Source organism: Tamandua tetradactyla, chromosome 15, assembly GCF_023851605.1.
Source record: "Tamandua tetradactyla isolate mTamTet1 chromosome 15, mTamTet1.pri, whole genome shotgun sequence".
Lineage (NCBI taxonomy): Eukaryota > Metazoa > Chordata > Mammalia > Pilosa > Myrmecophagidae > Tamandua > Tamandua tetradactyla.
In genome coordinates this window covers 56,286,256-56,308,952 of record NC_135341.1, presented here as the reverse complement: position 1 = coordinate 56,308,952, position 22,697 = coordinate 56,286,256, and the positions used below count along the sequence as shown (strand labels likewise).

Genomic DNA, 22,697 nt, shown 5'->3' with positions numbered 1-22,697 from the left:
CAGCAGAGAGGCTGGACTTCAAGCACCACCTTACTGAAAATGAGCTCATACTACCGAGCCCCGAATCGCTCCGAGTGCTTCTTGTCAGCACCTACCTTATGTAGCTTGAGCCACATGTTGTTCCCATTCAAATATGAGAAAACAGGATCAGAAGGAATGAAAATGACCTGAGCAGGTGTGCCCCACACAGACGTGGCAGAGCAGGAATTTAAACAGAGGTCTTCTCACTCTTAACACCACAATCCTTCTTCTAAACCAGAATAGCACAAATCAGAACAAGGCTGTGCCCAATCACAAGATGCTGTTAATTCAAAGTTCACGGCAAGCTGCCAAAAATGCTCACCTCGTATGATAGGCTTACACCCCACCCCATCCCAAATTAAAGTAAATGACCAACATTGCTTTTAAACTAAATCAGTTTAAATTTAAACTGGCAATAGAACCAATTTATAAGATTGGAGAAGGGATCCCTTGATTATATAATAGTTACAGATGTCAGTTACAGAGCTGGCCCTGCCATGTCCTAAGATAAAGGAATCATGGGACAAGGAAGTACGACACTGAACCTTTCTGAATAGCTCCTGCCAAAAAAGAAAACAGGACTGAGTAGGGTGGGCACCCGGTAAGCAACTTGGACTCGAGTCCCAGCTCAGTCACTTATTAACTGTGTGATTTTGAGCCAATCATTACATTCAGGTGGCCTCAATTTTCTAATTTATAGAAATGGAAATAATAGTACCTATCTTACAGAACTGCTCTGAAGGGTAATATAATCATGTATGAGGGCCACACAAGTATAAAGTATTACTTATCATTACTTCTGCCAACAGGCCAGTAGTGCCTTTTCTATCCTCTTTGCTTATTATAGTTCCCACAACGTACCGATCCCCATCCCAGGAATTTCCTAAAACCACCCAACTGGTAAAAACAACAAAACATACTTGCCACCATTTTTGATTCACTCAAATTCATTAACAAGTAATTCTCATGATGATGATTCCTTACTGTTCTCTCAACACATTTCCAATCAATGCAGTCCTCTCCACTGTGCTAATTTTTATATTACATTGAAAACAGGATGTTGTGTTTTGCTGGCTGTTTGTTTTGCTGTGTTTTCAAGGAAGGGCAATGTCTTCCTAGCAGACCAGCCCCAGACCCTGGCAACTCTACTACGATTAACATTAGAGGCCACAGGATGAAACTATGCAGTATTGAAAAAAGGGGGATTTCTTTGTCTGGCAGTTTCTCTTCATCCAGAAACAGAAACTGTCTAAAAACAGATCCCACCACCCACAGAGGGAAAAGGAACATGGCAGCCATACTGGGCATCTGTGGGGTAAGAGCGAGAATGAAAAACCAGGAGCCCAAGGTTCAAGACTTAGCTCTACTCCCTCTGGTTGGCATTTCCTAATGCATAAATCCAAGGTAGATGGACTAGACATCCAGCCCTTTAGATTTCAAAAGCCAATAAATATTTTTAATCGAGGGATTAACCTAGGGTCATCCAACTTTTATTTTTGCAAATAATGCCCTAAGAACAACAACAAAACCCCCTACCGTACACTCACTGAAATGGCTAAAATTTAAAAGACTGACAGTATCGAGGGCTGGCATGGATGGTGAGACACTGAACTCTCATACGTTGCCAGTGAGAATGCAAAATGGTACAACAACTTTGGAAGCCACTTGGCAGTTTCTTATAAAGTTAAACATATACTTAACATTCAATCCAAAATCCCTTTTTAGGCATTCACCAAAGAGAAATGAAAACACGCATTAAGACCTGTCAAAAGTTTGCAGCAATTTTATTCATAATAGCCCGAAACTGGCAAAAACCCAAATGATCATCAAGTACTGAACAGAAAACCAAACTGCCAGGACATCTATATAATGCAGTACAACTCAGCAATAAAAAAGAATGAGCTACTAAAACACACAACAGCATGGAAGAATCTCAAAAACATTATGGTAAGAGAAAGAAGCCAGACATTAAACAAGATGTAATTCCAGTTATAGAATATTCTCGAAAAAGCAAAACTGTAGACAAATTGGCAGTTGCCAGGAGCTGCAGTGAGGAAAGGGGACTGACCAGCATGAGGGAACTTTGGGGGATACTGGAATTGTGATTGTGGGGGTGGTTACCTAACTTTTGTCAAAACTCACTGAACTTTACATTTAAAAGGGGTTAATTTTACTGGATATAAATTATGCCTCAATAAGACTGACTTTTTTAAAAAGGCAAAAGATAAATACTGTATCATCTTCTACAATGAAAAGGAAGTCTATTTTAACCATTTGAAAGCAAAGTAACAATTTTTTAATAAAGAGCAGCCCTTTCTAGTGACTAAGGCTCATCGGGAACAACTCCCTCCTTGCTCTTCTTTCGCTTCTAGTTCGACTGGAGAAACCTCATCGGGGACTCACTGAGAGAGGTCTGGTTTCAGACCACTGGACTGGTGGTCATGAAAGCCTTGAAAGTTCTAGAACTCTATGCATCTGGTTATTCTGCAATTCTCACTAGGGTAAATATGAATACTAGCACCACCCCATCTGCCTAATATTTGTTCCAGGGAACACTTTATTTAATAAAAAGTTTTTGGAAGGTGAAATTCCAAGCAGTGCAGGGAGAACAAAGAAAAAGAAAGGTGAAAAGAGAAGGCTTTGGCTTAGCATTTATTTCTAGGGACCATGATGCAAATTAAGCAGCCATCCTACTTTTACTTGCATGGAGTAAATTTATTAAGCAACTGTATTCAATATTAAATTTATTTAATGTTAACAAATATTAAGTAGTTATTAAATACTTAAAAATTAAGTAAGTTTATTAAATATTAAGTTACTTAATATTACGCTATCAAGTTCATATTCACTTTAAGCCTAACTTCACTTTCACTACAAATCTCTCCACCCATGTTTCTGGATTCATAATGTTCCTGCTGAATAATAAGGTCTTTTCTCAATTTCAAAATTATCATCCCCTCATCGATCATCCTAGCGATGCATCAAAAATAAAGATGGTTTTATTTATTTTCTTAAATGAATGGTAGTATCATTCTCACCTCTAGACCTCAAATAAGGAATCCTACAGGCTTAACTTCTAAACCATTATTTATTCTGGTTCTAATGTTATTAGATCAATTTGTACTTCTGAAATGAAACCGACAATGTATCAGAAAATCAAATTCTCCTTTCAAATGTTTCCTCCCCATCTTTCTTACTACCCCTTTCTCTCCTCTTCAGCAAATCATCAAAATACCACTGCACTCAGAATGGATTTCCAACCTCACTTCTGACATACAAAATAAATTCTAGATGAATCAATGATTTACACGTAACACATTAAACTATAAACTCACTGGAAGAAGCCATGAAGAGTGTTTGCATAGTTTCGCAGCAGACAAGTCCTTTCTAAACATGAAACAAAACCAGAAGCCAAAAAAGAAAATATCCACAAATTTGACTACAAAATATTAAATATTCTACATAGCAAAAAAAATTATACAGAGTCAAGACAAAAATGACCTACTATGAAAAAATATCTAGAGTACAAATGACAAGCAAAGGACAGATATTCAGCACACACACAGAGGCATTGAAAATCAAGGAGAAAAAGAACTCAAGAGGACCAGATAAAAGAATGTAAATTGGCAGGTAGTTCGCATCAAAGAAATACAGGTGGCCAAGAAATAAGTGAAGACATTCTCACCTCCAATCATCATTTTAGAAATGAAAATGCCGGGGTCTCCATTCAGCAAAAACTGAACAGTAACAATAGGCACCATCAGTGAGGGGAGAACACACCCTCATGCACACAACTGGGGAGACCAGATATGACAGCAACTTTTTTTAGAACACTATTTATCAATGTGAAATTCTTGAAAACACATATCCTATGACTCCACTGGTATAACTCCACGGATATAAATTTATCCAATAGATATACACCTATCAGTGCAAAAATATGGGCATAAAAAGATGTTGTTCTAGTTTGCCAGCTGCCGGAATGCAACACACCAGAGACAGATTGGCTTTTAATAAAAGGGGATTTATTTTGTTGGTTCTTCAGAGGAAAGGCAGCTAACTTTCCACTGAGGCTCTTTTCTTACGTGGAAGGCACAGGATGGTCTCTGCTGGTCTTCTCTCCAGTAGACTCGTGGATCTACTTCACTCTTTTTGGGTGGGTGGATCATATTCTTAGGAATGAATGTCAGTGCTTTATTGAACATCCTCTACTGGTGGATATGCAGGTATTTTGTTGTTGTTATAGATAATGCTGTAATAAACATCTGTGTTAGTTAGATTCAGTTGTCAACTTGGCCAGGTGAGCATACCTAGTCTTGTTGCTGCGGACACAAGCCAACGGTACGTGAACCTCATCTGTTGCCAATTACATCTGCAGTCGGCTAGGAGGCGTGTCTGCTGCAATGAGTGATGTTTGACTTAATTGGCTGGTGCTTAAATGAGAGATTGGAACGTAGCACTGCTAAGCAGCTCAGCATTCCTCATCTCAGCACTTGCAGCTCAGCCCAGGCCTTTGGAGAAGTCACCCTGGGGAAAGTTGTTGGAACCCAGGGGCCTGGAGAGAAGACCAGCAGAGACCATCCTGTGCCTTCCACGTAAGAAAGAACCTCAGTGGAAAGTTAGCTGCCTTTCCTCTAAAGAACTAACAAAATAAATCCCCTTTTATTAAAAGCCAATCCGTCTCTGGTGTGTTGCATTCCGGCAACTAGCAAACTAGAACAGATTTGGTACTGGAGAGTGGGGTGCTGCTGCGGTTTGCAAATGCCAGATATATTTGAACGGTGTTTTGGATGGCTTAAGGGGAAGATTTTGGAGGAACCATGGAGAGAATGATGGAGAAGTCCTGGAGGGCTTGAAGAGACTGTTGGTGTAAATGAAACCACCGCCAATCTTGACAAAGGAGGACACAAAAGGGAGAGATTGGAGTTTGCAGAGTGAGAACCATGGAAGTTCGGGTCTGAAGCCAAGAAACCTCAGCCAGGAGAGTGGACCCACCTGTATGTGTGGAGAGGGTGAGTTTACCCTGAAGGGTGAGGATGAGCCTCCCACCCTGTTGCAGTGGAAGAGTCATGCAGTCTCAGGCCTTGAAGAAGGTAGAGCATGCTTCTTGGGGACTGGTGAGAGCCTGGCTGCCACCACATGCAGGGGTTGAGCATGTGCCCCGGAAATGGCAGAGAGCCCAGGGGTGACCCTGATGCCTGGAGAGAGTGGAGCCAAGTAAAAGGTGTTCTCCTCAATGTTCCCTGAGGTTGATTTGGAAAGAGGTCGGCCACTGCATAGGCCCTTGGAAGGGGTGGGGCTGCCACTTTCTAAAGCTGAAGGATAAATGACTTTCAGACTTTGAAATCCAATGGTGTTTGCCCTGCAGGTTTTCCTTCCAGTTTCTCCCTATGGATTCTGTGACTGTCCTCCTTTGCATATTGGCATCAGATAACTTGTTTTGAGATTCACAGATCCACAGCCAGAAGATCACCTTAATATTGTTTAAGGTGATGCGTGAAGTTGCCAAGTTGACAAGGGTGGACATGTGTTAGTTAGATTCAGTTGTCAACTTGGCCAGGTGAGCATACCTAGTCTTGTTGCTGCGGACACAAGCCAACGGTACGTGAACCTCATCTGTTGCCAGTTACATCTGCAGTTGGCTAGGAGGTGTGTCTGCTGCAATGAGTGATGTTTGACTTAATTGGCTGGTGCTTAAATGAGAGATTGCAACGTAGCACTGCTAAGCAGCTCAGTATTCCTCATCTCAGCACTTGCAGCTCAGCCCAGGCCTTTGGAGAAGTCACCCCGGGGAAAGTTGTTGGAACTTAGAAAGATCTCCAAAAAACGTTAATAAGTGAAAAGAAAAAAAAAGCAAAACAGTCTATACCCTATGTCCTAATTGTGTAAAAAATAAATGTAGATACAGGCACATAGATATTTGCACATACCAATACATACAAACACATGGCTAAAATTACCAAAAGGCGTATTATTCACCATAATAAATGGTGAAGAGCAACTACCCCTAATGAACACAATAGGTGGAGACGTCCTTCTCATTTTATTCCCAGTGTTACATTTCATAAAAATTCAAAGTAAAAAAAACAACAGAACAAAAAACAAAAACGCCCTCCCGAAGTGTGTAGAGAATATCAATGAGATGTCCAAAAATGGCACAATAATTCCTGGAAGGTAAAAAGACCAGAAGGGGGAAAGCTTTAGGGCCCTGCTACTGCTACCCAAGACTGAGCTCTGGGGCACGGCCACAGGGGCATTCCAGATGAATGCAAGTCAAGGAAAAGAGGGTAGCTCTTTTTTAAAAAAAAAAAAAGAACAAAATCATTAAGCAATCATTTCTGAGTTGTATTCAGAGGCATAACAGGAAGGTATGCGAAGTAAGACATGGCACTAGGCCCTGAGTGACAGAGCAGGCAAGTTATAGCATCTGGAATCTTCCAAAGTTTGAAGTGAGGGTGTTTCTACCAGATAAATGGAATACATTAAAAAAAAAAAAAAACAGCAAAGGGATTTAATAGCTAAATTTGAACTAATTATATAAAAGTAGTGGCCCTTTGAATCTTTATTTTAACAAATATTTACTGCCTTGGATAAAGTTACTTTGCAATTATTTCCTTTATTTTAATGATGGGAAATCCTCCAGAATAAGCCATAAAAATACCCATATCATATCTCCTGCACATCTAATACAAGATCTCATACCAAATCCTGAGGAGAAAATAATTCCTATTTGTATGCCAGATCACCCGGGAACATTCTTACACACTTAAAATACAGGAGCTCCGGGGCAGAGTGCAGAATCAAATTAGGGTCTGGGTTTTATTTAAGGATCAGTGACAACAAATAGCCTTCATGAAATGTAAATCTGACCCCTCTGCCTCCACAATGAACAGACTTTTCAACAGACCAATTAACAGCTGCCTAAACTGACAACACAGAAAGAGAAAAAACTTTCCAGAATTGGTCCACATAAAGTGTCTGCACGCCTCTGAATCCTACCTACAAGTGAATCCAGCTCCTTTTCTCCTGGCTTTAAATTAAAGTGCTGCAGGACACGCATGATTCCATTACAGTGGATAACTGAAAAGATAACACGGAAAACGGTTTTCCCCAAAGAAACAGATCAGTGTGGCTGAAGGACAGCTGCTATCCAGGTATTCAAAATGCCTCCTTCCGTCCCTGTTGCTGCTTACCTTAGAACTTGTTTCCATATGGTATTTGGCACAAGCGCGAAGCTGAGTCACCCAATACTGTTTCTCTTTTGCATCAGAAGCTAAAATAGAGAAAGAAACATTTATAGAGTTTGTTCCAAAACACATCCACCCTATTACTACACCCACCTAATGGGTGGGAAGCCCAGGGAGAGAAGAGAGATCACAATATTCTCAAGAGGTTTATGCTTAGACCAAAAAACAAACTACATACATCTCAAAAGAAAACTCCCCCTTTAACTACATTAAAAATGTCTTCTCAATTGTCTAAGAACAATCTCACTTTTTTTTTTTAACCTCCTCAGATGAGGTCATTTCTATCCCCTTAAAAAGACAGCAAGGAAGGAAAAACATGATTCTTTTTAAATGCCTCTGCCTTGTGTGGCTTATAGGAGTATTAAAGTCTGATTTGGGCGGGCCACGGTGGCTCAGCAGGTAGAGTTCTCGCCTGCCATGCTGGAGACCCGGGTTCGATTCCCGGTGTCTGCCCATGCTTTGAAAAGAAAAAAGAAAAAAAACTGATCTGGTGGGCCTTTTGTTATCCAGTAGGGTTGTACTGTGGAGTTACTAGCATTTACAAAATAAGTGTTCAGTTGATTTACACTTTAACATGTATTCACAAGGATTCATAGCATGGCTGGACAGAACAAGACACCAAGTGCTGCATTCGAGGTCTTCAGTTTTCCTCCAAAGCAATGTGAAAAGTGTTGGTTAACTGGACACACATTTTCTTCCATCTGTACTCCATCTCTCAATTGATACTTTAAGAAAATAACTTTAATAGGTATCCTGGGCCCAAAGTACATTCTAACAAAGCTGAAACCATTCATTTAACTATTTAACTAATTATTGACTCCGTGTGGAATTAACAATCATTTTTTTAAATGGGCTAAGTGTAATCTGCAAATGAAAACCTTCAGATGACAAAATCAATAGAAATCTAGAGTTGAAAAATAGGAAATTCTTTGACTCCCTCCCTTTTAGGACATGGAGAGTGTCCTTCCAAATTCAAAAGGACTTGTCCATCAGGAAGCCTGATGGACAGAAATGATAAGCCTGGGATGTCACTAGATGAACTCAACTTTCAAAGACAGATAAAGGATTTTGCAGAAAGGAGTGCCTGTTTTCCTCCGGCCCAGTACTGTACAAAGGATCAGAGCTGAAAACGTCCACAAAAACTGTGTCTCTGAAGACATCATGATACAACTCCACTTGTCGCAGTACACTGGGAGACCAGCACAAGTAAGTGAGACATGAAATGAGAAAACCAATGCCTTGCTGGATGGGCCAAGGACTAGCCATAAATATGCAGAAATTCATCCTGCATCTTTTGTAGTTGATAAGTGGAAGCTAAATTTGGCCCTTGCGATTATCTCATGCAGATAATCAAACTTTAATATCTGCTCTTAAAAGTACCCCTTAAAAACACCTGGGGTTTAATAGTCCAGAGAATAATCACAACTCATAGGCAAAATGCAATGGCCCAACTGTCAAATTAGTTGGATTTTTCTTTTGTATGGGCTCATGTCGTTTTATAAACCACAGGCAGGGAGAAAAGTGCTATTAAGCCTTTCACCGGCTATTGTCTCTGTTCTGTCAATTTATTAAGCAATAAACAACAAAGCGAAGCCCAGCAGCATATAAATCCAGCCAGCTGGAAAGCACATGGCATGAATCTCAAAGGAGAATGTGAATCTTATCATATTTTCCAAAAACTAAAAAACTTTCTTCTTCAACTACATGAATTTTTATTTCAAAGATTTTTGGATTATTTTACAGATTCTGAAAAATGATTTGTATACAGATAAAAAAGCATTAGCTTATTCTAGCTCTTATGCAGTAAAGCTTGGCAGAACTATGAAAACTGAACCGAGAGATGAGGAATTAAGTCTCTCTGTCTGACTCTGCAGAGTGACCTATCATGGTCAGTTCCTGGGTTGTCAAAGAAAAATGAAGTACTTTTTATTTAGCTCTAACTCAGGCAAAGAAATACATTATACAAAAAGGCAGAATTCTTAATGACTTCCCATACTTAATGCAAGTCACCTTTCCTCAGACCTTAACAGATAATACTGACCATGCGTGCATGTGCATGCATTTGGATTTTTGTTTAGTTTTCTCATTTTACTACAAGAAAACTGACAGAAGAAACATGGCGATGCAAGCACAACAGCATGTTGGTAGAACTGTCTATCAATAAAATTACACTGCTATCATCAAGCCAGCCATTTCTGAATATCTGTGTGATGGATCCGCCTTGGGAGTGACAGGAACTACAATTGTGGCTAAAAGTTGGACTCCCTTGAGAACTGCCCTCACTGTTCAGGATGCTGAGCAGAGGTCAGTTTTCGAGAGGCAAAGAGAAAGGGAGAAAGCATACAAAAGGAAATTAACTCAATACCAATTGGACTCTCAACAGGCGCAAACACTACAATGGACTGAATGAAACATAAGTGAAAACAATTCTTGAGCAAATAGGACCCTTTACTAAGAAATGGTTCCAAAGAGACTTTGGAAGGAGCACTGTCAACTTTAAAAGGCTCATCTTATCCTATAGCAGGGCCCCAGCAGGCACCATACGAAAGATTCACTATAAGGTCAAAATAAATATATATACACTGAGCTAATATTTTAAAATCTTTGAATGTCCTAAGGCTCAGCAGGCTTTGAAATCACTCACCTTCCCTCTGTCCTTAATTCCTCAGTGAATCAGGGCAATTCCTAATGTCAGCTTCATCTCCCCACTCCAGGGATAAGAGGGGCCGTGGCTGTCTGTCACCACAGATCCCTCCAAGCACAGCATTTTGTTCAAGGTGATTTTGAAAAAAAGAGAGCATGTGCCATCACCACGGTAGCTCCAAATGCAGCCCACGGGGCTGTCTGAGACATTACCCAGAGCAGAACATACCTCTCAGCTTATACATCTCTCCGCTAGCAGAGTACACGACCAGCATGTGTGGCGCTTCATCGCTCAAAGACACGATGGCTCCAGATAAAGACAGAGCTCCTCGAGGCTTCTGGTGTTTGCTTTGCTCATTCACAAAATACTGCAGGATGCCGGCCTCAAAATCCAGCACAAAGTACCTGTGCAGAGAAACCACAAGCGCATTATTTTTCTCCTCCAGCACATTCCCCACAGCAAAGCAGAGAAGAAAAGCAATTCTTAACATCAAGCCCCCACGCTCATGAAGCTGGAAATCAAAATCCCTCCCAGGTAGGAAGTCAGCCTGTGAGCATGGAACAAGCGCTTGACTATTAAATCAGACTGGAGTTTGTAACACACCATCACGGGCAAGGGCCGGGTCCATTCGATGTCCGTCACTTCCCTGGTGCCCACGGGTACCACATTAAACCTCAGAAAGGCAAAAGGCTGGCAGATGCATTCCGACGCAGCCTCTCATAACATGCTTTATATGACTTCACAGGAACACGTGGAATCTACTGGGCCTCTAAGAGAAGTAGTTTCACACCCAGGCAGCAGCACAGGTGCAGTGAGGAGCCCAAGCACCTGCCCTTTGCAGAGCCTCCAACCAGCTCTCCGCTTCCAGGCATCACTCTGCCAGAGAACCGAAGGTGCTTATGCAGCCACCTGGACCCACTTCACTGGGCCCTTCTAAACATAATTTTCCACACCTAGAAAGAAGCAAGAATTCCCTCTGTGCTCTGGAGGGTAAACAAAGGGAGAGGAGAAATGCCAGTTGCCTAATTATTCAATGATCTTTGTAGCCAAGAAAGTATCTGTTTATTTACACTTTCAATCAATCAACTAGGAAACAAGCCCAAATTCCTTTTCTCCACTGGGATGGAAATGTCTTTATACAATAATATTCAAGTTCTCCCTCTGGCTTTAGAAGCCCAGCACAGCCCCTACTGACTTTTCCAGGCTTCTCACTTTCAACTCCACCCACACTGGCCTTTTCCCTCTTCTTTCATACTCACCAACTTACCTCTCACCACAGGACTTTTGCACATGCCACTCACCCTGTCTGGAGCAACTACCCAAAGTACTGTCTACAAATTTCAAGGGTCTGCAAGCTGTTACCAGTCCACAACAACCTTCTGAAGCTTTTCTTGCAATCTGGCTTCGCGTCAACCTCCACCCTCATGATCATTTGTTTCACACGGTAACTCAGATGTTGTCAAACATGTGTGGCACACACAAACCACAAACCAGCCATGAATCAACCACTATGCAATCGAAAAAGCAAAAAGCAGGTCCTTCACCTGGCCCCAGTAGGAGAGTCTATGTTTGTGTGATATCTGATTCAATATCTCTTTTCCCTACTAGACTCTCCTCTGCTTGGAGGCAGGAATATAATTTCTTCCCAGTACCCAGAAGAAATCGTGTCCGATACTTCACTGCGCCTCAGTTAACATCTGTTAAGTGAATGAATAAAAAAATAAATAAAAGAAAACACCGAATTCCACAGTTCCCAATTTGCACACCAAGGCCCCTGGGCCACTACAGTGAACTCACAGAAGCCCTATAAACTATTTTGCACTTCTGAAGGACACACAGTGTTACCCAACATCAGTCTGACACCATCTACACTACTATCTCAAGTGGTTCTCACAATTTCAATGTCAGATTGTCCTACACTGTTTCCAATGACAACATACTTGCAGCTGCTACGATCAAAAGCAAACATCACTGTGGAACAGGAAAAGAGGGAAGCAGGGTCCAATATGATTCCCAGCTTTGATAAGGGGCGCAATGCTCATAGGTGCACACAACCCATTATGAAGCAATTGTGGTAGTTTAAGGAAGAAATTTAAATATTTTTTCTTTCAATTTATGTGTATTATTTTTTCAAATGGCTACTGAGCTGTTGGGATATAAATATTTATTAAGCTATTTGGACCTAACTACTTAATAAATGGAAATGTTAGATACATCTTTCAAAAACTAGGTGCACCATGGACCAAGAAATTGTGCAAATCTTCAACCTTAAATCATTCTCCCATCAACCTACACTAGGTGGACATTATCATCCCCATTTTACAAATATCCTGAGAAACTTGTGTGGGGTGAGACCCCTCAGGATCACCCAAATCCAAACCCATCTCATCAGGCTCCAGGCACTCAAATGATCACACACTCCCCTCGAGTCTCACTTGGTACCCCCTTGTCACTTTCTCTTTGTCATCTTCCTGCACCTACTTGTGTACTTTATTCTCCAAAAACTCCTGCTCCAAAAAAACTTCCTGGTTCCCCAGATGCTAATAAAGCTGAAAGCACCTTTGCCTGGTAAAGACGTCCCCATTTATGCCTTCCTCTACACAGCATAGTGCAGCTATTTCCTTAGCACACGACTGCCCAACTCTCAATCCTCTGAAATTCTGGTTCCTCTAAGAAATCTTCCAGTTTTAATTATTTTTATCAATCCAGATGGTCTGGCCAAGACTATATCTCTATTTTACCCCTCCCCTCCTCTCTGTTGAGTCACTAAATAAAGATATTTCTGGTTTTCGTAATTAGCATGGATAAATCAAGATTGAAGGACGTGTCATACTTCACAGAAGAGTAAGTGGCCCCAAATATCCAAAAACATCCTGAAAAAGAATAACATTGGACTCACAGTTTGATTTTAAAACTTTCATGGTAATCAAAATAGAATGGTACTGACACAAGGATAGATATACATAGACTAAATGAATCAAATTGGGAGTTTACAATTAAACCTTCACATCTATAACCAACTAACTTTTGACAAGGGGGCAAAGACCACTCAATTGGGAAACAACAGTCTCTTCAACAAATGGTGCTGGGAAAATGGGATACCCATATGTAAAAGAATGAAGATGGACTCCTACCTCACACCATATACAAAAATTAATTCAGAATGGATCAAATACATGTACTCAAACGGTCACACATTCTCCTCAATTATCATAACTATTAAATAACTGGAAAAAACATAGGGAAGCTCTTCAGGACCTTGTTTTAGGCAATGGTTTCTTAGACTTCATACCAAAAGCACAGGTTACACAACAAAAAAAAAAACAGATAAATGGGACCTCATCAAAATTTTAAACTTTCGTGCAAAGGACTTCATCAAGGGGAGAAAAATATTTGGAAATCATATATCTGATAAAGGTTTAATATCCAGCATATATATAATGAACTGCTACAACTCAGCAACAAAGAGACACGCAACCCATTTAAAAACTGGGCAAAGGGTACTTCCTGGAAGATGGCGGCTTAGTAAGACGCGCGGATCTTAGTTTCTTCTCCAGGACACCTACTAGGGGAGTAGAAACGATACAGAAAGTGCCCAAAGCCACAACAGAGATAAAAGAGACAGCGTACCCCATCCTGGAACGGCTGGCTGGCTGAGAGAAGCGGCTCGGGTGAGATCGCCGAGGCGCGCGGGCCTTACCGGGCGGGGTGGCAAGTGGCCGGAGTTACTCCCTTCCCCCTTCCCGGGCCGGCTGGGAGAATTGGAGAGGTGGTCCCCTGAAACCAAGGCGACTGGCGCCCACACCACGCGCAGCCCCCGGACCAACTGAGAGAATTGGATCGGAAACCCCCAGGCCGCGGAGAACGGTGACCCCGTGACTCCCGGGGAACGTGCACTCTCTCGGGCGGGCCGCTGCCGCTGGCGCCCTCCCGCCACGCGTGTTGCCCAGGGCCGACTAGGAAATTCGGACGGGCTCTTTCCCTGGCTGCGGCGACCAGCAACCCTCCCTGCGTTCGGACCCCGGGCCGGCTCAAGCCGCTTCGGCTAGTGAACCCCCAGGACGGCGAGAGTTTTCCAAAGTTTAAGGTCCCACAGCACCTTTTACTGGTGGGACCAGCAGACAAACGGGTGCCACGAGCGCCACCTACTGGGCAGGATAAGAAAAACAGAACCCAGAGATTTCACAGAAAAATATTACAACCTTGCTGGGTCCAACACCAAGAGAAATCTGAATAAATGCCCAGACGCCAGCAGCAGAAGATAACTGTCCACGCTCAAAAGATTGAGAATATGGCTCAGTCAAAGGAACAAATCAATAGCTCAAATGAGACACAAGAGCTGAGACAACTAATGCTGAATATACGAACAGAAATGGAAAACCTCTTCAAAAATGAAATCGATAAATTGAGGGAGGACATGAAGAGGACATGGGCTGAACATAAAGAAGAAATAGAAAAACTGAAAAAACAAATCGCAGAACTTATGGAAGTGAAGGATAAAGTAGCAAACATAGAAAAAATAATGGATAGCTACAATGATAGATTTAAAGAGACAGAAGATAGAATTAGTGATTTGGAGGATGGAACATCTGAATTCCAAAAAGAAACAGAAACTATAGGGAAAAGAATGGAAAAATTTGAACAGGGTATCAGGGAACTCAAGGACAATATGAACCGCACAAATATACGTGTTGTGGGTGTCCCAGAAGGAGAAGAGAAGGGAAAAGGAGGAGAAAAACTAATGGAAGAAATTATCACTGAAAATTTCCCAACTCTTATGAAAGACCTAAAATTACAGATCCAAGAAGTGCAGCGCACCCCAAAGAGATTAGACCCAAATAGGCGTTCTCCAAGACACTTACTAGTTAGAATGTCAGAGGTCAAAGAGAAAGAGAAGATCTTGAAAGCAGCAAGAGAAAAACAATCCATTACATACAAGGGAAACCCAATAAGACTTTGTGTAGATTTCTCAGCAGAAACCATGGAAGCTAGAAGACATTGGGATGATATATTTAAAATACTAAAAGAGAAAAACTGCCAACCAAGACTCCTATATCCAGCAAAATTATCCTTCAAAAATGAGGGAGAAATTAAAACATTCTCAGACAAAAAGTCACTGAAAGAATTTGTGACCAAGAGACCAGCTCTGCAAGAAATACTAAAGGGAGCACTAGAGTCAGATACAAAAAGACAGAAGAGAGAGATATGGAAAAGAGTGTAGAAAGAAGGAAAATCAGATATGATATATATAATACAAAAGGCAAGATGTTAGAGGAAAATATTATCCAAACAGTAATAACACTAAATGTCAATGGACTGAATTCCCCAATCAAAAGACATAGATTGGCAGAATGGATTAAAAAACAGGATCCTTCGATATGCTGTCTACAGGAAACACATCTTAGACCCAAAGATAAACATAGGTTGAAAGTGAAAGGTTGGGAAAAGATATTTCATGCAAATAATAACCAGAAAATAGCAGGAGTGGCTATACTAATATCCAACAAATTAGACTTCAAATGTAAAACAGTTAAAAGAGACAAAGAAGGACACTATATACTAATAAAAGGAACAATTAAACAAGAAGACATAACAATCATAAATATTTACGCACCGAATCAGAATGCCCCAAAATACGTGAGGAATATACTGCAAACACTGAAAAGGGAAATAGACTCATATACCATAATAGTTGGAGACTTCAACTCACCACTCTCATCAAGGGACAGAACATCTAGACAGAGGATCAACAAAGAAATAGAGAATCTGAATATTACTATAAATGAACTAGACTTAATAGACATTTATAGGACATTACATCCCACAACAGCAGGATACACCTTTTTCTCAAGTGCTCATGGATCATTCTCAAAGATAGACCATATGCTGGGTCACAAAGCAAGTCTTAACAAATTTAAAAAGATTGAAATCTTACACAACACTTTCTCGGACCATAAAGGAATGATGTTGGAAATCAATAATAGGCAGAGTGCCAGAAAATTCACAAATACGTGGAGGCTCAACAACACACTCCTAAACAACGACTGGGTCAAAGAAGAAATTGCAAGAGAAATTAGCAAATACCTCGAGGCGAATGAAAATGAAAACACAACATATCAAAACTTATGGGACGCAGCAAAGGCAGTGCTAAGAGGGAAATTTATTGCTCTAAATGCCTATATCAGAAAAGAAGAAAAGGCAAAAATTCAGGAATTAACTATCCATTTGGAAGAACTGGAGAAAGAACAGCAAGCTAACCCCAAAGCAAGCAAAAGGAAAGAAATAACAAAGATTAGAGCACAAATAAATGAAATTGAAAACATGAAAACAATAGAGAAAATCAATAAGGCCAGAAGTTGGTTCTATGAGAAAATCAATAAGATTGATGGGCCCTTAGCAAGATTGACAAAAAGAAGAAGAGAGAGGATGCAAATAAATAAGATCAGAAATGGAAGAGGAGACATAACTACTGACCTCACAGAAATAAAGGAGGTAATAACAGGATACTATGAACAACTTTATGCTAATAAATACAACAATTTAGAGGAAATGGACGGGTTCCTGGAAAGACATGAACAACCAACTTTGACTCAAGAAGACATAGATGACCTCAACAAACCAATCACAAGTAAAGAAATTGAATTAGTCATTCAAAAGCTTCCTAAAAAGAAAAGTCCAGGACCAGATGGCTTCACATGTGAATTCTACCAAACGTTCCAGAAAGAATTAGTACCAATTCTCTTCAAACTCTTCAAAAAAATCGAAGTGGAGGGAAAACTACCTAATTCATTCTATGAAGCCAACATCACCCTCATACCAAAACCAGGCAAAGATATGACAAAAAAAGAAAACTACAGACCAATCTCTCTGATGAATACAGATGCAAAAATCCTCAATAAAATTCTAGCAAATCGTATCCAACAACACATTAAAAGAATTATACATCATGACCAAGTAGGATTCATCCCAGGTATGCAAGGATGGTTCAACATAAGAAAATCAATTAATGTAATACACCATATCAACAAATCAAAGCAGAAAAATCACATGATCATCTCAATTGATGCAGAGAAGGCATTCGACAAGATTCAACATCCTTTCCTGTTGAAAACACTTCAAAAGATAGGAATACAAGGGAACTTCCTTAAAATGATAGAGGGAATATATGAAAAACCCACAGCTAATATCATCCTCAATGGGGAAAAATTGAAAACTTTCCCCCTAAGATCAGGAACAAGACAAGGATGTCCACTATCACCACTATTATTCAACATTGTGTTGGAGGTTCTAGCCAGAGCAATTAGACAAGAAAAAGAAATACAAGGCATCAAAATTGGAAAGGAAGAAGTAAAACTATCACTGTTTGCAGACGATATGATACTATACGTCGAAAACCCGGAAAAATCCACAACTAAACTACTAGAGCTAATAAATGAGTACAGCAAAGTAGCAGGTTACAAGGTCAACATTCAAAAATCTGTAGCATTTCTATACACTAGTAATGAACAAGCTGAGGGGGAAATCAAGAGACGAATCCCATTTACAATTGCAACTAAAAGAATAAAATACCTAGGAATAAATTTAACTAAGGAGACAAAAAACCTATATAAAGAAAACTACAAAAAACTGCTAAAAGAAATCACAGAAGACCTAAATAGATGGAAGGGCATACCGTGTTCATGGATTGGAAGACTAAATATAGTTAAGATGTCAATCCTACCTAAATTGATTTACAGATTCAATGCAATACCAATCAAAATCCCAACAACTTATTTTTCAGAAATAGAAAAACCAATAAGCAAATTTATCTGGAAGGGCAGGGTGCCCCGAATTGCTAAAAACATCTTGAGGAAAAAAAACGAAGCTGGAGGTCTCGCGCTGCCTGACTTTAAGGCATATTATGAAGCCACAGTGGTCAAAACAGCATGGTATTGGCATAAAGATAGATATATCGACCAATGGAATCGAATAGAGTGCTCAGATATAGACCCTCTCATCTATGGACATTTGATCTTTGATAAGGCAGTCAAGCCAACTCACCTGGGACAGAGCAGTCTCTTCAATAAATGGTGCCTAGAGAACTGGATATCCATATGCAAAAGAATGAAAGAAGACCCATCTCTCACACCCTATACAAAAGTTAACTCAAAATGGATCAAAGATCTAAACATTAGGTCTAAGACCATAAAACAGTTAGAGGAAAATGTTGGGAGATATCTTATGGATCTTACAACTGGAGGCGGTTTTATGGACCTTAAACCTAAAGCAAGAGCACTGAAGAAGGAAATAAATAAATGGGAACTCCTCAAAATTAAACACTTTTGTGCATCAAAGAACTTCATCAAGAAAGTAGAAAGACAGCCTTCACAATGGGAGACAATATTTGGAAATGATATATCAGATAAAGGTCTAGTATCCAGAATTTATAAAGAGATTGTTCATCTCAACAACAAAAAGAGCCAACCCAATTACAAAATGGGAAAAAGACTTGAACAGACACCTCTCAGAAGAGGAAATACGGATGGCCAAGAGGCACATGAAGAGATGCTCAATGTCCCTGGCCATTAGAGAAATGCAAATCAAAACCACAATGAGATATCATCTCACACCCACCAGAATGGCCATTATCAACAAAACAGAAAATGACAAGTGCTGGAGAGGATGCGGAGAAAGAGGCACACTTATCCACTGTTGGTGGGAATGTCAAAGGGTGCAACCACTGTGGAAGGCAGTTTGGCGGTTCCTCAAAAAGCTGAATATAGAATTGCCATACGACCCAGCAATACCATTGCTAGGTATCTACTCAAAGGACTTAAGGGCAAAGACACAAACGGACATTTGCACACCAATGTTTATAGCAGCATTATTTACAATTGCAAAGAGATGGAAACAGCCAAAATCTCCATCAACAGAAGAATGGCTAAACAAACTGTGGTATATACATACGATGGAATATTATGCAGCTTTAAGACAAGATAAACTTATGAACCATGTAATAACATGGATGGACCTAGAGAATATTATGCTGAGTGAATCCAGCCAAAAACTAAAGGACAAATACTGTATGGTCCCACTGATGTGAACGGACATTCGAGAATAAACTTGAAATATGTCATTGGTAACAGAGTTCAGCAGGAGTTAGAAACAGGGTAAGACAATGGGTAATTGAAGCTGAAGGGATACAGACTGTGCAACAGGACTAGATACAAAAACTCAAAAATGGACAGCACAATAATACCTAATTGTAAAGTAATCATGTTAAAACACTGAATGAAGCTGCATCTGAGCTATAGGTTTTTGTTTTGTTTTGTTTTGTTTTGTTTTGATTTTAATATTATTACTTTTATTTTTTTCTCTATATTAACATTCTATATCTTTTTCGGTTATGTTGCTAGTTCTTCTAAACCAATGCAAATGTACTAAGAAATGATGATCATGCATCTATGTGATGATGTTAAGAATTAATGATTGCATGTGTAGAATGGTATGATCTCTAAATGTTGGGTTAATTTCTTTTTTTCCATTAATTAAAAAAAAAAAAAAGAGAAGGGATAATTGGAGATGAAGGGATACAGACTGTACAACGGGACTGGATATAAAAACGCAGAAATGGACAGCACAATACTACCCAATTGTAATGCAATTATGTTAAAACACTGAATGAAGCTGCATGTGAGGTATAGGTTTTTTGTTTTTGTTTTTTTTGTTTTTTTTTCTTTCTATTATTGTTTTAATTCTTATTCTGTTGTCTTTTTATTTCTTTTTCTAAATTGATGCAAATGTACTAAGAAATGATGAATATGCAACTATGTGATGTTATTAAGAATTACTGATTGTACATGTAGATTGGAATGATTTCTAATTGTTTTGTTAATTCTTTTTTTAATTAATAAAAAAAAAAAACTGGGCAAAGAATTTGAATAAACATTTCATTAAAGAAGATATACAAATGGTCTAAAATCAGCAAATGAAAAGATGTTCAACATCATTAGCCATTAGGGAAATGCTAATCAAAACCACAATGAGATACTTTCTATACTACTGGAAAGATCACTATTCCAAAAATGAAAAATAAGTGTTGGAGAGGAGTTAAGAAATAGGAACACTCATACATTGTTGGTAGGAATGTAAAATGGTACAGTCAATGTGAAAAACAGTTTGACAGCTCCTTGAAAAGTTATGTACAGAACTCCCAAATGGCCCAGCAATCCCACTTCTAAGTATATTCCCCAAAGAACTAAAAGCAGGGACTCAGATATTTGCATAAAGGATGTTCATAGCAGCATTATTCACAATTGCCAAAATGTGGAAGCAATTCAGTGCCCATCAACCAATGAATGAGTGAATAAAATAAAATGTTGTATATACGTACAATAGAATATTATTAGGCCATGAAAAAAGAATTTAAAAGGAATTAAGGATACATATGACAACATGGATAAACCTTGAAGACATCATGTTGACTTAAATAAGCCAGACACAAAAGGACATATTGCATATGATTTTACCAATAAGAAATACTTAGAATATGTGAATTCATACTCAGAAATTAGAGTAAAGATTAACAGGGACCAGGGTGGAGTTAGGAAATGGGGAGTTGATGCTTAATTGACCAGAGCTTCCGTTTGGAGTGATGGGAAAGTTTTGGTAATGAATGGTAGTAATGAGAACACAACACTGTGAATGTAATTACATCACTGAATTGTGTATTTGAATGTAGTTAAAATAGGAACCGTTAGGTTGTATTCATGCAACTAGAATTTTCAAAACAACATAGTGAACCCTAATCTAAACTATTGACTATAGTTAATAGCATAATTAAAACAATAATTGTTTCTTCAATTGTAACAAAGACACCACAATAGTGAAAAATTTTATAGGGAAAATTGTGGAGAGCAGGGAACTCTATACTTTCTGTATGATTTTTTTTTTTTTTGGTAAACATAAAATTGTTCTAATAAAAATAAAAAAGTGAGGGAAAAAAATGTGTCATAGACAGGCTATTCAAAGTGTGGTCCCTGGCGCAGCAGTATCAGCACTGCCTAGAAATCTGGTAAATATAAATTTTTGAGAGCTGCCCAAGACCTAATGAGGGAAGCTCAGGAAACTGGGGAAGCCCCAGGAAACTGGGGAAGCCCAGGAAGCTGTGGTTTAGCAAGGCCTAAATTTGAGAAGCACTGGTCTAAATCACCAGTTTATCACCAATTCTCTCTCCTCCCCAGGAAGGGGACACAGAATATATATCCCAGCATTCCTTGAAGTTAAGGTGTACTCATATGACTGAGATTTAGCCAACAGAATGTGAGCAGAAATAAGGCTGGCTTGGTCCATAAAAATAACTATCTATCTATTCCCAGCACTGGCATGGAGACAACCTGCAGAGCAAATGGCAAAACAGAAGGAAGGAGCTAGCATCCCTGAATCACCAACTGGAAGACAGGCACCTACCGAGGGAGAGCCATATCAGACTCCTGCATTAATAAGCAAGAATCTTTCACTTAATCAATCCACTAATCTTGAGATGTTACAGCAACAAACCTCACACTAATTTTTTTTTTAAAGACAAGTTCTGTTTTATCTTTCTACTTGAAATTTGCTCCAAGTACTTCTTTAAGTGGAGCAAAACCCAAATTCCTACCAGAAAAAAAGAGGGTAATTTTTGCTCATGCGTGGTCAAATCATTTAAGTGCTGACCATGCCTTCTCTTTAGGAGCACATGTTTACAACTTGACCTATATTCAACATCTCTTTCGCAATGCAGACACTGCTCCTGGCTAGTCAGAGCCCTGGCAGTAATAAACCTTCCAAATGCTCAAAATCTGGCACTTTGTGTCCCCACACACACTGAGGCAAAGACACTACATCCTCATTGAGAAGCATACCATTTGTACACAGGGAAATGGAAAAGGAAGAGGATACTGTGAACTGGCTTCAAAGAAAAGGCATAAGCGACTGGCCCCCAACTTCTTCAACTTCTCCACCCACCCTATGCTGTTGGCTGGTGTGCCGGCTTGAATCTGTGATGGACCCCAGAAAAGCCATGGCCTTTAATCCTCACCCAGTATTTCTGGGCGAGAGCTTTTTGATTGTTTCCACGGAGATGTGACCCACACAATTGTGGGTGGTAACCTTTGATGAGATGGCTTCCATGGAGTTGTGACTCCACCCATTCAAGATGGGGTTGCTTACTGGAGCCCTTTAAGAGGGAACCATTCCGGAAAGAGCCAGGGAGCCTGTGCAGCCAAAGACCTTTGGAGATGAAGAAGGAAAACGCATCCGGGAGAACTTCATGAAACAAGAAGCCAGGAGAGAAAGCCAGTAGACATCGCCACATTTGTCACGTGCCTTTGCAGTTGAGAAAGAAACCCTGAACATCACCAGCCTTCTTGAACCAATGTATCTTTCCCTAAAAGATGCCTTAATTTGGACATTTCTATAGACTTGCTTTAATTTGGACATCTTCACTACTTTAGAACTGTGAATTTGCAACTTAATAATTTCCCTTTTTAAAAGCCATTCTGTTTCTGGAATATCACATTCCGGCAGCTGGCAAACGAGAACAGTTGGCATTGAGAAAGGGCTTCCACCTCCTTTTCCCTCCTTCTCCTACCAGCTTATCAGCTGGGGACCTGTCAGCCATCCTCCTTCCCTAAAGCACCTCCCCAAATGGCATCCTGTTCAAATAAGCCACCATGTATTTGCAAAGGATATTATTCTGAAGCTGGTACAAAGAAATGACTTGTATGCTGTTTTATTTTTTTCAGTAAGGATGACAAAATAACCAA

The 22,697-nt window shown here is 39.8% G+C and overlaps 1 protein-coding gene across 3 annotated transcripts in view; it reads right to left on the bottom strand.

The window, feature by feature from the left end:
• The window catches only part of OSBPL10 (oxysterol binding protein like 10), a 328,106-nt gene that overhangs the window by 183,522 nt on the left and 121,887 nt on the right, over positions 1-22,697 (bottom strand). For all 3 annotated transcript variants that reach the window (XM_077129920.1, XM_077129921.1, XM_077129922.1), the window contains exons 2-3: positions 10,141-10,316; positions 7,215-7,294 (exon numbers count right to left, since the gene is read on the bottom strand). In XM_077129920.1, coding sequence (XP_076986035.1) covers positions 7,215-7,294; positions 10,141-10,316 — 256 coding nt within the window. The remainder of the gene's footprint in view (positions 1-7,214; positions 7,295-10,140; positions 10,317-22,697) is intronic.